Source organism: Bubalus bubalis, chromosome 4 (genome assembly GCF_019923935.1).
Source record: "Bubalus bubalis isolate 160015118507 breed Murrah chromosome 4, NDDB_SH_1, whole genome shotgun sequence".
Taxonomy (NCBI): Eukaryota; Metazoa; Chordata; class Mammalia; order Artiodactyla; family Bovidae; genus Bubalus; species Bubalus bubalis.
This window is the reverse complement of record NC_059160.1, coordinates 64556098-64570664: the sequence shown is the minus strand read 5'-3', so window position 1 is coordinate 64570664 and position 14567 is coordinate 64556098. Positions and strand designations below refer to the sequence as shown.

General features: G+C 56.9%; 2 protein-coding genes across 5 annotated transcripts; both read right to left on the bottom strand.

Annotated features, from left to right (window-relative positions):
• Nucleotides 1-14: 14 nt before the first annotated feature.
• Nucleotides 15-8424, bottom strand: ARHGEF25 (Rho guanine nucleotide exchange factor 25). Of its 3 annotated transcripts, XM_006077903.4 has the most exons (16): nt 8233-8423; nt 7839-7953; nt 5382-5596; nt 5152-5247; nt 4766-4842; nt 4524-4590; nt 4236-4339; nt 3980-4049; nt 3795-3884; nt 3605-3697; nt 3367-3417; nt 3123-3200; nt 2763-2963; nt 2433-2613; nt 1940-2151; nt 15-1638 (listed from the first exon to the last, which is right to left on the bottom strand). In XM_006077903.4, the coding sequence occupies exons 1-16, from the start codon at nt 8329-8331 to the stop codon at nt 1528-1530; spliced, it is 1860 nt and encodes a 619-aa protein (XP_006077965.1). In that variant the 5' UTR covers nt 8332-8423; the 3' UTR covers nt 15-1527. The 3 variants fall into 3 exon arrangements, with proteins under 3 accessions (XP_006077965.1, XP_025139639.1, XP_006077966.1); XM_025283854.3 differs by lacking the exon at nt 5152-5247 and having other exon boundaries at nt 8233-8424; XM_006077904.4 differs by lacking the exons at nt 7839-7953; nt 8233-8423 and adding an exon at nt 6527-7162.
• Nucleotides 8425-8766: 342 nt separating this feature from the next.
• On the bottom strand, nt 8767-14095 carry DTX3 (deltex E3 ubiquitin ligase 3). Of its 2 annotated transcripts, XM_006077899.3 has the most exons (6): nt 13712-14095; nt 12285-12346; nt 12027-12103; nt 10933-11662; nt 9800-10017; nt 8767-9463 (listed from the first exon to the last, which is right to left on the bottom strand). In XM_006077899.3, exons 2-6 carry the CDS (start codon nt 12330-12332, stop codon nt 9388-9390), a joined length of 1149 nt encoding a protein of 382 aa, XP_006077961.1. In that variant the 5' UTR covers nt 12333-12346; nt 13712-14095; the 3' UTR covers nt 8767-9387. The 2 variants fall into 2 exon arrangements, with proteins under 2 accessions (XP_006077961.1, XP_006077962.1); XM_006077900.3 differs by lacking the exon at nt 13712-14095 and having other exon boundaries at nt 10933-11681; nt 12285-12348.
• Nucleotides 14096-14567: the final 472 nt, after the last annotated feature.

Sequence of the window (14567 nt, the reverse complement as noted above, 5' to 3'; positions counted from 1 at the left end):
GGGGGGAATACTGAACAGATAGCAAATTTTGATTTTATTGCTCAGAAGGCAAAAACACTGAAGCATTCCAGTGCTATTCACAAAGTAGGCAGTCAACAATACATATGTGGTTAAATTAAGTACGAAAGGGTCACCCACCCATGTCATGTACCCCTGAGGTCCCTGAAGAGATACAAAGCTTCTGAGCTCCAGAATCCTGCTAGTTGCCCCATCCCCTCCTCCATTCACAAGAATTCTTAGCACCCCTCCCCATCACCCTCTGGTCCCTAGTCCCTGACCCCAAAGCCCTGGGTGTGGGGTACAGTGAGGGTGGGTCTCCCCTCTTCAATTCCTCCTATTGTTCCCCAGAAGTCTTATCTGGGCTGTACGTCCTGTCCCCCCCTTAGAGTTCCCTCCCCCCATTGTGGCCAGAGAGACCTCAGGCCCACAGGGAGGCTCCAGCTCCTCCTCAGCCTCCCACCCCAGCAGTCTATTGTCTGCTGAGGAAGCTCAAGTACACGTGACTGGGCCCAGGGGACGAATGGACACAGTGGACACACCGATGCCCAAGGACCCAGGCAGGACAGGGCATCTGGATGCGAATCTCTGCACGTTTGGGTCTCGGTCCCAGGGGCTGTCCCAGAAGTTGGGAGGGGTGAAGACCTCCACTCTTAGGTCTATGGCTTGAAGAAGAATCCCTTCCTGCTCAACATGGATATGCTTTGCGACCTCCCAGACAGCAAAAATAAGGAGACCCAGAGCCAGAAGGGGCCAGAGCCCCCAGCATCCTCTCCACCTCTCCATGTTCCCTCAGCTGAACATGGCGGCCTCAGAAAGAAAGGTACCATGGGCATTCAGTGCTTTAGCATCTGGGTGTTGAGGGAACGGTGGGAAGTCAGCCCACAGCGGGCTTTCCAGTGACGTCTAGAACAGAGACCAGACGGGAGGGAAAGGGGCTGGATAAAAGGGAGAATACATCAAGGTTCTAGGGTTTTCCTGTAGCCCCAAGACCCGGACTGAGAGATGCTGCAACTGCAAGTGAGGGACAAAGATAACTACTTTTTTTTTATCTTACATCCCGCACTCTTCTCCTTTCACCAGACCCTTCCTCCAATGACTGATTCAAGGGGCCATCTGATCTCTTCCACACTCCTTTACCCCAACTTCAGCTTCCCCTTCCCTCTGCTAAGACAGCAGCTTTAGTGATATAACAAAACCTTTATTCTCAGAAAACAGAAAAATCAAAAACAAAACCAATAATTTCTATCTGGCCCTTGCCCCAGCCCTCCCACCCACCCACATATCCTCCTTTTGGGGGGACCTGTGATGCATGCATAGGGGTGGGAGCTGAAGGAACCTGTGTTCCTTGGGCAGAAAGAAGTCTTTTTGAATCTAGGTGCCCTCCTCCAAGTTGACACCTCTCCCAGCCTTGCCCACCCTCCAGACACACCCAGAGGGAGGAATTCTGGAGCGGTGTGAAAAGACTGCCCTGAAGTTCCTGGGGGAACAGAGTGGCTGAGTCAGCACCACCCCCATGGCCTTCACCAGTTACAGCTCATCTTCATCCAGCTTGGCAAGTCTGGCTTGGCAGGGAGGGGTGTCCAGAATTGGTGGAACTGGAGGAGAGTCATGAAGAGCCTGGGGGATGGCACTGGGGGCCTGAAAAGAGACTCAAGTCAGAGAATCAAAGAAGTTCAGGCATCCACCCTCACTCCCCTCTTGTCAGTGTAAGCCCCTAGTCAAGCCACGCCCTCTTGCCAGAAATCTCAGATCATCTGAGACCATCAGCTTCTCCCAGGGTTAAACTGGAGTCAGGGAGGGCAAGAGATGGGAAGTAGGAAGGGACAGACAAAAGGAAGGTGGTGGAAGAAAGGAATGATATGGGGGTTTGGGGACCTGGAACCGAAAGAGAAGCCCTCCCCATTCTGCCCTTACAACCAGGGAACTTCATTCCTCATACCTGTGTGTCCAGGCGCAGGGGGGCTCTGGCCACCTCCCCTTTGGGTGACAGCAGCAGGGAGGGGAGAGAGCCATTGATGGGTGTGTGTGTGCTGAGCTGGGCCCGGTCTCCAGGCCGAATTCTCCCCGGGCTCCCCACCCCAGGCCCTCCTGGCCGCCCCAGGCTGTTGGTCTGACTCTCCCTTCTCTGGTATTCAATGGGTGACTGCAGCGCTGGAGCAAAGAGAGGGACAGAAGGAGGGTTACAGCAGAAACACACCCTTTCCCAGAGGCTCTGCTAAGGCCATCTTCTCCCACTCTGCCCTCCCCTCCCAAGGACTGTCCCAATGTAAGTTGCTTGAGGCTTTAGGGGGATTCTGAGTTACTAAATCTCGAGTTAGTAGTGAAAAAGTGGAGATGAGGGGAGAGGGCAGGGATCCGAGACTGGGCAGGGAGGGATTCAGGAGATCAAAGGGCCGAGAGCGGATGGGAAGGAGTGAGGGAGTGGGCTTCACCATTGAGAAAGTCCCGCTGGCTTTCCAGGATCTGGGCCACTTGCTTGATCCAGGCCTGACTGATCGCAGGGTCTGCAGCCTGCAGGACGTAGCGCTGGATCCCACCCTCTGGCCCTCTGGAGGTCAGTGCAAACCGGCAAGGGTCACCTTGAAGGTTCGCCTCCAGTCCCAGGCAGCTCACCTGGATTGGCAAAGAGGAGGTAGCCCCCAAATTCTTTAGTCCCTACTCTGGATCCTGCCCCCTCCAACAAATATCCCAGAGCCAGACATTCTCTCAGAGGTCTCCCTGACCCCAGTCAGACCCCCTCCCGGGGGAATCCCCCTCCCCACCTTGATACTGTTCTTGTACACATAACCAGGCTGCGCTCCACCTCGTACTCCTCCTCCCAGGGCCTCGCTGAAGATGATGATTTGCTCGAAGAGAAAGACACGCCTCTCTCGGCCCCGGGAAGAGAGCAGCCCCCCAGCCTCCGGCTCCGTGACCCAGAATGTATCCTGGCCCAAGAGCTTTCCCTGAGCAGTCAGTTTGCCCTAAAACCAAAGGAAAGTGGCCTTTGAGAGAAACCAGAAGAGAATAGGGGGCCACTCTCTGCTCCTCCCTCCTTCCCCTGACACTCCGACCAGCCAGCTCCTGTCAACCCAGGAGAGAAGGACAGCTCCCTGTAGGGGCTCTCTGCTCTATCTCCGTACCTCAAACCCCCGAAGTCTCCCCAGGGTCATCATGTCATTGCAGCGCTTGGGTACGAAGCACATGACCTCCACCGCTTGCTGGGATGCAGGTAAAGAGAGGAGCGTTGTCAACGTTGGGAAAGAGGCCTCTTCAGACCTCTTCAACCAGCCTCCCCCTATAAACCAGATAGTGCTATAAAGGAACCCAAGAGACTAAGAAGATAAGGTGTGCCTGGTGTGTCCTACGAGACATGGGAGCCCTCACCTCCAGCTCTTCCGTATCCATCCCAGCTCTCCTATAATACTTGAGAAAATCCTAAGAGGCAGAAAAGAAATTCTCAGGGAGGTCATGAGCACATCCTCAAGACGCCTCACACCGTCCCCTGAGGACACAGGTAAGGGCCCCCAGGAAGTCGAGGAGGAACCTTAGGAACCCTGGGGAGATGAATGAAGAAAAGGTTGTCCCAACCTGCTGTGCCCCCCAGGAAGCAGGTGGCCCTGACCTTGAGCAGCAGCTGGTACTTCATGATCCTCTGCACTGGTTTGATGAGGAGGTCGTTGAGCTGCAGGCGGTGCCCCAGCTGCTGCCGGAGCTCCTGGGGACAGGGACAGACGGGGTGGTTTTGCAGCCTGGAAAGCCCACTCGTACTGATGATTCTGTCCCCCTTTCCCCAAGGTATCTCAGCCACTGACCTCAAAATAGCTGTCCCCAAATTCTGATACCACATGCTCTGATTTGGGCTTATTTTGACAGTACACCACGTACATATGCAGCCGGCGCTCCTAACAGGGGTAAATTTTAAGAAAGAGTCGAGGCAGTGAGGCCAGATCCACTCCCAAGCCCCTCCCCTTCTGGACACCACGCCCTCAAGCCTCACGTGTTTGATGAATAGCTGAGCCAGCCAATCAGGATCCTTCAAACAGCGCTGTAACTCCCGCAGGAAATAGCTGGAGGGGTAGACAGGGAAAGGCAGGTCAAATACCCCATCCCAGGCAAGTTAGAGCTGTCTGCCCCGTAGTGTTCCCCGGGAAGTCTGTCCAAACATTCCTCAGGCCACAGTGGGCCCATGGGAGGGCACAGAGACCACCAGACATATGCTCCTCCCCCTTGCTCTCAGGGGATCCATCACTTACTCTCGATGCCACTCATAAATTTGCTGGATGTTCCCAAACACAATCCTGTCACGACCTCGAAGATTCTCGGGTACCCCCTGAACAGCCATGGTGGCCATGTAACCCTGTGGGAAGGTGGGAAGGGATCACGCGTGTGCTCGTAGGGCTCGTCCCAGTGGGAACCTCAAGAAGTCCAGGAAGTCTGGGAGACTGGGAAGGTGGGACAGAGGAGCATCGAAGCACCTTCTAACATAGCCCTGGGAAGAGGGAAAGGGCTGGGCCAGGGCTGGAAAGGGAAAAGGGAACTACCTCCACAATCTGCCCCAAGTCGTCCACGTACATTTTCTCTGTCTCTACCAGTTCACTCAGGACGTACCTGGGAAGAGAACAGGTTTAGCCACTTCCTCTCTCCTGGACTAAAAGCCCTTTCATTACCATGGCCAACCTCAGAGGAAATCCCAAGTCTCAAATCTAAAATGTGAGAGACAGTTCTCTGCAAGTTGTGTGATTGGAGGGTGGAGGTCAGGGAGAGAGAGTGTGTAAACACTTACATACTCCTTTCCAGAGCCTTCTTCTTCTGTTCCTCTTCACTCTCAGGGGCTTGGGACAAAGTCTCCTCTTCAGGGGGCTGGAAGGAAGAACATCTGAGTAAGCAAATGGATGACCCTTGGGTGAGGGAAGCCACCCCAGACTTATTTCTTCATGTGTGCTAAGTTTCTAAGTCATGTCCAACTCTTTGCAACCCCATGGACCATAGCCCCCTAGGCTCCTCTATCCATGGGATTTTCCAGGCAAGAATACTGGAGTGGGTTGCCATTTTCTTCTCCAGGAGATCCACCCGACCCAGGGATCCTACCCGCAACTCCTCTGTGTCTCCTGCATTGGCAGGCAGATTCTTTATCACTGAGCTATCTGGGAAGCCCTTATTTCTTCATACCTGTGTCTTATCCCCAGGGCCCCCCAACAATGTGGTCAGCAGGTTCAGTTCTGGCAGCTCCTCTCCTGTGGCTAGGGCTGGTTCCAGCATCCAGTTCTAGGGGCCAAATGTCAAGTCTCAAAGGTCAGGGACAATAGCTATGTCTCCCCATGACCAGTGGCACCCAACCTGCCCTCTCCCAGGCATTCTTCATGGATGTCTTCCATGCTTCTGTGGTGCTCCCTGCTCACCTCATATGGTCCAGCCCGGCCACTGTCTGCCTCAGTCTCCACACTGAGACAATGTTTGGAATGATCCAACCATCTTCTCAAGCCACTGACTGGCCGTGGGGGGCCCGGGGAACAGGGGCCAGAGCTGAGACCAGAGCTGGGGCCAGAGTGGGCAGCCAGACCCGAGGCAGCTGAAGCTGAGATACTCCCCTCACTGCCAGCAATGGAGTAGGACTCTGATGGGGTGGGGTGGGGTGGGGGGAGAAAGGGAATGACAGATGTTGCTTCAGCTCTAGATTCAGGGTCCCCAGGGAGCTCCCAGAATCTCCATTCTGTGATACTCAGCCCCTCTCCCCCAGGGCTCACTCTCTTGCCATCCTCATTTGACTTGGCCAGGAAGAAAATTTCACCAGGGCACCCTTGGGAGGAAGGACAGTAAACACCTGGCTCCCTAGGCCTGGCACCCCCAGTTACATGTGGAGGTTCCTTCATATCTGAGCATGGCAGTGGGGGCAGCCATCTGGGCAGACACTGGAAGCTGGGGGTGGCCATCTGCTCTCCTATAACCCTCCCCCTTGCAATGGGTACAGACCATTCTCTGAGAAAGGGGGGAAAAAAAGAGCTAAGAGCCCATCTGCCACCCCCAGACCCCTCCTCCACCAATTGCAGTAATCACTATGAAAAGGAGACTTCTGCAGCCCACCTCCCCAGCGCAAGCACAAACCCAACAGGGGGGCAACTGAGGAGAGCTCATCAGAGTTATCCTTGGCCTGGGCTCAGGGACAGAGGAGCTGAGATTTGTCAAAGAGCTCCTGGTAGCCCCCTCATCCCCCATTCCTCCATCCCCCTGTCCCTCTACAGACCTTAAGTAGATTTTCAGCAAAAGGATTTGAGGGAAGATGTGGTTATAGGCCTAAGGGGATTGTGAATGGGTTCTTCTCCTACTCAGTTGAGAGAAGTCCCTTGCCCCTTCCCCAATTTCCTTAACTTGAACTGATAGAAATGAAGGCAGAGGGGAATCTTTGAGATCAGCTACTAAGTCAGTCTCCTGGAAAAGACAGGTATAGTCTCCAGCCTCTAAATCCCTAGGGCCGGGACAAACACAAGTCCTGAACCCCTCAACCCGCCCCCTACTCAACACTGAGCCCTTTCGACCTTACACTCACCACGTCCCCCCCGGTCGAAGCAGCAGCCGCATTTTGCCAGCACTTTTCGGATCACATGGGGACAGGCACAGCGACCCTCCTTTTGCCCCCCCCGCATGGCGCCCGGGCCCCCCCGCACCTCCCACCCGGGCCGGCCATGCAGGGGGAATCACGGGGGGCGGGGACGGCGCAGGGTGCACACCCCCCTCCCTCCTACCCCGCTCCAGGCTGGGAGAAGGGGGGAGAGAGGGAATAGAGAGCGGGGGTCCAGGGGTAGGCGGAAGTCTGGTCTGGAAGAGGGCTGGGGGCTCTGCAGAGAGGGCGGCGCGGGGCCCGGCCGCTGAACTGGGCGGGGAGGGTTTCCGGAGCCGGTGCGGGGCCCAGGGTGGTCCAGATGTCCAGCGGGGAGGGGAGGGATGGTGGAGGAAGCTGGGCCGGGATGCTGCAGCCGCTCCCGCTCCGTCTCCGGCCTCTTGGATTGGGGGTGGTTCTAGGCCCGGGCAGAGGAGGAGGCGGGGGCCGACTCCCCGAGTCACTGGCGCGGCGCGGGTCCTGGCCGAGCGGCGAGCGGAATAACAGGCCCCGCCGCCCGGCCGCTGCGGGGAGGGGCCTCCGCGGCCCAGCTCCGCCCTCTCCCTCTGGTTCCCCCTTCAGCCGAACCCCCCCTCCCCCAGGCACCACCACGTTCCCATTTCACGTCCCCAGAGCCTCCGCCCCTCCCCTCTAGCCGGGGCTCCCCAGCCCCCGGGTTCCCCCTCCCTCCCGCATCTCCAGCTCCGGCTGCAGAGCACTAGGGTGGGGGTTGAGCCCCGCGGCGGGGCCTGCCAGGGTCGCCCCTCGGCCTCTGCAGCAGAGAAGGGCGCAGCGGATGGGGCCTTGGCTTGCGCGAAGATGTCCCGGGGTTGGGACTGTCCTAAGCCGCGCAGGGGGAGGGCGGGCGGGGGACAAGGTCCCCCAGTAGAGGGTGCATGAATGGGGAGCTCTTTGTGGGGAACACAGCCCAGGTGCCGCCCTCTCGCCGGACCCTTCTTTCCTCCAGGCCCCGGGACTCCAGCTGAGGCTAATCACCAATTAAGGCGAAGTCCTGGAGACTGGGCTGGCGAGGGGCCAGGGGTGGGGCGCGGGGACACTCCGCCAGCGGGGCTCGGGACCCGCTGAGGTGGAGGACTCACAGCCGACTAGAGGGCGAGAAGAAGCGTGGAGGTCTCAACGTTTCTATGAGTCTCATGCAAATTAGATGCGAACCTTTATGCTAATATGAACAGCATATTTTTTAATTCGCCACTTTGCGCAGGATGGCAAACTGGGCGCCACCCCATCCCCAGCTTCTTACCGAGCAGAGGAACCCAGGCGGGGACCTCACGATCGCTCTCCCCTCTCTGATCCCCCTCCGTACAGTTAGATCCTGGCTCGGTACCCCCCGGCCCTAGGGGGCTTCTCTTCGAGGGCTGCGGGTACAGAGCAGTCGTAAGGAACCCGCCCTCCACGCCCAGCCTCCACCTCCCGCTTCCCCTTCTGTCAAAATCCACTCTTTACAAAAGGGTCGCCGAGGCTAGGGTGGAGAGCAGTTAGTTCACCCAAAAACGTGCCTACGGTCCTCTTAATGGAACTCTTGAATTCCTGCGACTACTCCGCAGAATTCTTGTCTGCGGGTATATTGAGTTGTGGGGTGCAGCCGTCCTGAAGCCCGCTAAAGACCCCGACCCCACCTTGGTCTCCCTTCTTACCCCCTCCTGCCCGGGTAGGGCGCATGCGCGCAGCATGCCCCCCATGACCCCCAGTATCCGGTCAGTGCGGCCAGGGCCAGGGCGATCCGGGGGCTTCATGCTGGACCCCTACCCTCCTCCAAGTTCCAGAGCCGAGGGGGCACGGAAGCTGGGGGGCTCTGAGGCCTGCGTGCGTCCGGGGAGTTGCCGTCGCCGAATCCGCCCCCCTGCCCGGCTCCGCCCCCACTCCCACCCCAGCCAAACTTTTCTAAAGGGGTAGGGTTGTCGCTTTCTCTACAACCGGCGTTCAACAACAAACCAACCCCTCTTAATCCCAACTCCTCCGTCGAAGCACGATCCAGGGCTTCGCTGTGTTATCCTGGAGCCCACTAAGTGCATGCCGCTGTCCCAGGCCCTCAGGAGGCAGGCAGCCTGGCGAGGCTCACAGGGAATTCCCCTTCACCGCCCCCACCCCTTCTCAGCAGGTCCAGCCCCCGCACCCCACCCCTACCCCGGCCCCGGCCCCGGCCCACAGAACAGAAGGGGCGCGGCATAGAGAGTTGCATATTTTACTTTATTTTTATTAAATTAAAAGCTACAGTCTGGCGGCGATTCCAGAACGGGATTAGGAGGCTCCTTATAGGGGGCAGAGAAGAGCGGGAGAAAGACTGACAGAGACAGAGACACAGGAGAGAAAGGACAAGGCTAAGGTAGAAGGGGGAATTGATTCTGAAGAACACACGCAGCCGGCTCCAGGGGTGCTTACAGCAGCCTGATCTCTCTCCCTGCCAGAAGTTCAGCAGGGGAGCAGTGTGTGGGGGTGGGAGGTTCAAGAGACCCTCCCTTCCCACCCAGGTCCTTTCTCAGCAGAGTCACTGGAGCACAGCACATACCAGAAAAAGCCAAGGGCAATGGAGGGGGCAGGGCGGCTGGGAGTATGTACACGCGGAGGAGGGGAGCAGAGCCTGGGACAGCGCCTCTGCCAGAAGGGAGTGGCTCACACTGCACTGAAGCACTCGGCCAGTGGGGGGCTGGGGAAGGGATCGCCCTCTGCAAACTCCTTCCCTGGTCAGACAGTCCCCTACTAGAGTGGTGAGGGGGGCAGAGGGAGAGAGAACAGAGGCTTCCTTTGGGTCCTACTGGAGAACAGCAGGGGCTTCCCGAAGGGGCTGTCCTTCAGTCATCGGTGATGCCCTTGGCTCTCAGCTCCTCCTGCACCCGGGTCAGGTAGGTGGGGTCCGGGTACCCAAACCTGGGAGCAAAGAGAAATGAGGGGCAGGGTTAGCCTGTCAGGCTTACTCATATTACCCCCATTCTCACCCTCATTCTGGTGCCCCACTCTAGCCCCTCCCCACCTTCCTTAAGGTTATCCAAACCCAAGATAACTGAGCCCAATTCTGCTGATATTTGTAGGTTAAGCTGGGCACATCAGGACCAGGATGATTACAGGAGACACTGGGATGGACAAGATGGTTGAATAGTTTGGGGGTGGTCCTCTCCAGTTAGGAGGCTCCCACAGAGAAGGGGTTCCCTCTGTTGAAATGGGGAGAAGGGGTAGAGCCAAAGAAGGGAAGAAGGAATGTCGCACAGCTGTGGTCCCCCTGTGCAGCTGGTCTTGTGGTGGATGTCGTTCCAAGTGATGACATTCGGTCTCCCTGTGGTCATGGAGGTGCCAATAGTGAAGGTGAGACGCTGGTCAAACGCCTTGCGGAACAGGGTCAGCACCTTGTTGCCCTCGGGGCAGTCCGGGAGGTAGGCCACCCGAGTGGTGCCAGGATACCGAACTCCTGGGTTTGGGTGTTCAGCCTGGAGGAATGGGGAGGCAGAATGAACAGCTGTGCATCTTAAGGCCCATGGAAGGTCGTGGTGGCCAGCCTTCTGGCTGTGCACCCCCAGCTAAGGCTGCTGGGGCAGTGACAGCCTTCCACGGAAGGACCAGCTCTAGGGTCTGGGCACCAGAAGCCTGTTTCCAGACAAAATTCTCATCATTCAGAGGTTCTTTCTGCTCTCCCAATCCCGCAAGCAACAAACGGATTCTCAAAACTGAGGGAAGGTAAGCTGGGCCTTACTCTCCAGATAGCTCAGCAGAAATGTAAAGACAGAATCATTTATCTTTCAGCTTTCCCTTCTCCACCTGAAAGCACTCCCAGTGCATTTTCCATTGTCTAACCTGTTCCATTTTTGTATTTCTCTCCTTCAGAGCTCCCTCATCTTCCTGCAAACCAGAACTGGACATTACTCTTTGTCAAGCAGGAAAAGACACCTGTAGGCTCTTGACCACTCCTGTTTTAACCTTCGACTGTCAACAAAATTTTCTGTCTCCTAAATCTGAAATGGAGTTAACACTCCCAGCACTGTTGAGCGGAGGTCAGACTCTTCCCACTGTGCTGGTCTGCACCTGAGCCGCCATCCTCAGACTTCACCTCTGCTGACAATAGCTGTCAACATCCAAGTTCTTCAAGGAAACAGAATTCGATTCCTTTCTTTCATACCTGATTTTCATGGGTGCCTTGGGGTCATGGGGATGGAAAAGCTAGGCTTCAAGGGGGCCTCTTGCTCCAGGGCACTGAGCTGAGCAGGAAGGCATCCCAGGAGACAGCACGACTATATCACATCTAACAACCATACTCCCCTCGCACCCAGTTTTCCTAAATCAGAGAACAATCAGAGAACAAGGAGCCTGGGGAAACCAAAGGGTAAGGGCAGCCATAGTCTTCTTACCCCCTGGACACCGGGCGGGAAGACGTACTGGATGACGATGGTGCCGTACTTCTCATAGCTGGGTAGCAGGAGTGTGGCATCCTTAGAGACCAGCATCCGCCCGTTCTGGGGCTGGTTGCCCACCAGCTGCCCATAGAAACGGCCACACATGGGGCAGGCCTTCTTCACCTGCAGGGCCCGGGTGATGCAGCCCTCGCAGAACGAGTGCCGGCACTTCTCCAACGTCTTGGCATTCTGGATCTCTCCCAGACAGATGGGGCAGGTGCTCTCCTGCTCTTCTGTCTCTTCCCGAAGGCGGGGAGGAAGAGGAGGGGGCAGCGGAGGAGGAGGTGGGGGAAGCCCCCGGGCCCCTGGGGGCAAGAGTGGGGCTGCTCGGAGAGGGGGCGGGCCTGGGCGGTGCAGCTCAGGGTGCTCCCCTCCACCCCCCAAAGCCAGGCAGCCCATAAGCTCCCCCTGCCTCTGAGCTTTCTTGAGCTCTTTCTCTGCCTCCTTGAGTAGCCCCTTGAGAGCCTTCCTGGCCAGGTAGAGCCCATTGGGAGGAGCTGGGGGAGGGCCCTGAGGGGAAAGCTGGAGAACGTAGATGTCAGAAGTCTCGCCGTCTATGAGAATGGACACGTGGTGCTCCTCCCGAAGCCGGGCCAGCCGGGCAGGGGTCTCCTTGCTCAGGAAGTCCCAAACAGGCTTGGAGACAGTCACTTTGTTCTTGCAGTTGCCTCCACAGGCTGCCATTCTGGACAGGACGAACGACACTGCCCCCAGGGTAAAAGGGACTCAGGGTGGGGGGGGTCCCCATTTCACAGATATCAGTGCCTCCTACTTCCCATTCCTTTCCAGTCCTATATTACCTCTACTCTCTCAGAGCCCAAGCCCCAACTCCTCCCCCAAGTTCACGTTCTAGTTCCTCCCATCTTTCAAACTCCAGCACCCCCTGAAGAGCAAGAGAGCTGCTCTAACTTTATTATTATCATCTAAGGTAAGCATCAGTCTTGGTTCTCCTACACTTCTCCCTATAGCACAGAAGCATCCTGGTCCTCCCCAACTCTGGACTGGGTTCTGTAAAAGGAAAGGAGATTTCGACCCTCCTTTTTGCTCACTTTGATCCTGAAGAGCTTAGAATTGGCATGCAGGCGCGCGCTCTCTGTCCCCACTCCCTACTTGTAGGTTGTGTGACCTGGTGGGTGGAAAGGGAAAGGAGTGGAAAACCCCTTCTCCCATTCCCACATGCCCCCACCCAGCAGCCCACGAGACAGATAGAACCTGGGGGTAAATCTCCTGGGAATGGGATTACTAAAACATGGAATGAAGGAAACCAATTTAAGGTGAAAGTTGAAGTTTCCATGAAAGGCAGATACCTGGAAAGCCCATGGACGGTGACAGCAGAATTCCCTCTGTTTCCACATTCAGCTGACCAGGACTAGGGGAGGGGGGGTGGAGGGAGGAGGGGTTAGGATGACAAACATTACCGTTTCCCCCAGTCAGCCCAGAAGCAAACAAAAACTCCTCCTTCCATTTCCTCTCCCTGTCTTTTGCAGAATTTCATCCCCAGCCTCTGGCCAAGTTCCTAAAGAACGAACTTCAACAAGCTAACTTTCCTCTTCCTCAGCTCTGGGGCTCTTAAGAAAGCTTAGGGACACAGATTAGAGAAGTCTGGAAGGGAAAAGCCCACACACAGAGAGGTCTGTTTTGCCACCTCCCTCAGATCACAAGGACAAGAATATCTCCTTTGCTCCCCAGCTTCTCGCCCTGCTCCACATTTTGCCAATAATTCAGCTCCTAGTGCTAGGGTGCCTTCCTTGAGCGTTAACCCAGTCCCTTCTGCTGGAGTCTGTTTGGAATGCAGACCAAGTGGCAGAAGCCCCTGCAATAACAAAGTTCTTGCTGTCACCTTTTAGACCCAGCACACGAAGTCCAGGCCTGCCAGCAACCTAGGCTGCATTTCAGGAGGGGTGGAGCTCACACAGGTGATCCACTGGAGCACCCTGATATTCTCCACCACCACCACCCCCTCCCTGCCCCAATCCTGCTGTGTTCAGCTACAGAATTATCCCTACAACACCTCCAAATTCGGCCCAAATAGAAAGAAGGGCCATTAGTGTGACCTCAATTCCTTGACTGATCCAAAAGGGAGCAGCTCTCCATTTGTGCCTCCTTCCCAGTCCCCTCAAGGCCAGATGCACCTCAAGATTCAGAAAGCGAAATCGGAACCCTAGAACCTCGCTCATTCGGTCCATCCAGGTGGAACACCCCCTCCCCATCAGAGTGAAGCCAGGACCTAGGCGTCCTTTGCTCCGAGTCCTGCTGGCACAGAAAAGGGAGGCGGGGCCACAGTTTTTGCTGGGTCCGATTCCTCTGGGGCAGCCCAGGCCGGACACGGGGCCAGTCCCTCCCGCCCGAGAGGGGCCGGAGGACAGGGGCAGCCAGGAAAGGCCAGGGTCCCTGGGGGCATCAACGGAGGCATCTCCACCCCTCCCCCCACGACCTCCTGCCAGACGCGACCCGGAACCAACTCCCCACATCCCCGGCTCGGCAGAGCCCCCGCAGCCCCACCACTGGGTGGGGATGCATGTCGGCCGGATCGCGGGCCCCAGAACCCCCAAATGGAGGCCAAGGCTGGAGGGTAACAGACAGAGGATCGGCGGGGCCGGGCCCGGACCCCCGGCGCCGCGCGCAGGAGAAGGAGACCGAGGAGGGGGCGCAGGGGAAGCGGGAGGGCACGCGGGGGGTGCGAGCAGGGTCCGGGGGGCGCGCGGTGGGTGTGGGGGGCGCCGGGCTCACCTACCTCTTGTCAGCGCCGCCATTGCCGGTCACATGACTGAGGCTGTTGCTGGGATGACGGTCTGGGCCTTAGCAACAAGGGCGGGGGGGAGACCCCGAGAAGGTGTGTGGGGGGGAGAGTTTGCAGGGGGTGCAGACTGAGGAAGAGGGAATGAAGGAGGATGGCACCCCCTTTCCCCTCCCAGGTGATAATCACCGTTTCCTTTGACCCCCTTCCATCCACAAGCCCCTGCCTTCCGCCCCAAAAGAGAAATGGAGGCGCCGTCCCAATCTTTGGAGGCGGGGGTGGTGTCGTGGAGCCCAGGGTAGGAGGTTAAATCCCTTAGAGACGCTACCCTTCTCGCTTTCCCCTCCGGAGAGGGGCCTTCTCCCTGTTCTTTGCCAGCCAGCTGCGTGGCAGCTTCTGGAAGCTGGTGGCAGATGGGTGGGTGAGGAGTGTCGGTTTAAGTAGGTGGGGAAGAGGGGGCAATTTTTCTAGAAAGGCCTTTGAGGAATAGGAGGTAGAAAGAAGAGTCATGGTAAAAAGCATTGGTTCTAAAAAATAAATCCAGGACTAAGACCTTTCCCTTCTTTATTGCTTGCCTTTTCCTAGATTGTTACCTTCTGTCAAACCTGCTCTCAGATGGGTATTGATCTGATTTTTCTCTTTACACTGAGGCTGGTGCAGAATGAGAAGTGAATACATTTTGTCCCCAGAAATGCCTTGGAGTGATGGTATCAAGTCTATGGTTCAAAGAGTTAAAAACTCACAAAGCGAGGGGGGTGGGGACAGACCCTCTTCTGCTTCCCACATCAGAGCCAGCAGTCTCCACCCCCAGTCCAACTCACTTCCCTGGGGCCACATCAAGCCAGGTTTTTCC

Excerpts from the sequence above, each read along its gene's own strand:
- ARHGEF25 (XM_006077903.4), bottom strand. The coding sequence starts at position 8,331 with ATGAAGCCCCCGGATCGCCCTGGCCCTGGCCGCACTGACCGGATACTG. Across the intron at positions 2,964-3,122 it reads GGAGACTTCGGGGGTTTGAG|GGCAAACTGACTGCTCAGGG; the intron begins GTACGGAGATAG and ends CTTTGGTTTTAG. Across the intron at positions 1,639-1,939 it reads CCCTGCGCCTGGACACACAG|GCCCCCAGTGCCATCCCCCA; the intron begins GTATGAGGAATG and ends GTCTCTTTTCAG.
- DTX3 (XM_006077899.3), bottom strand. The coding sequence starts at position 12,332 with ATGTGGAAACAGAGGGAATTCTGCTGTCACCGTCCATGGGCTTTCCAG. Across the intron at positions 11,663-12,026 it reads CTAAGCTCTTCAGGATCAAA|AATGGCAGCCTGTGGAGGCA; the intron begins GTGAGCAAAAAG and ends CGTCCTGTCCAG. Across the intron at positions 10,018-10,932 it reads TCCCGCCCGGTGTCCAGGGG|GCTGAACACCCAAACCCAGG; the intron begins GTAAGAAGACTA and ends CCATTCCTCCAG.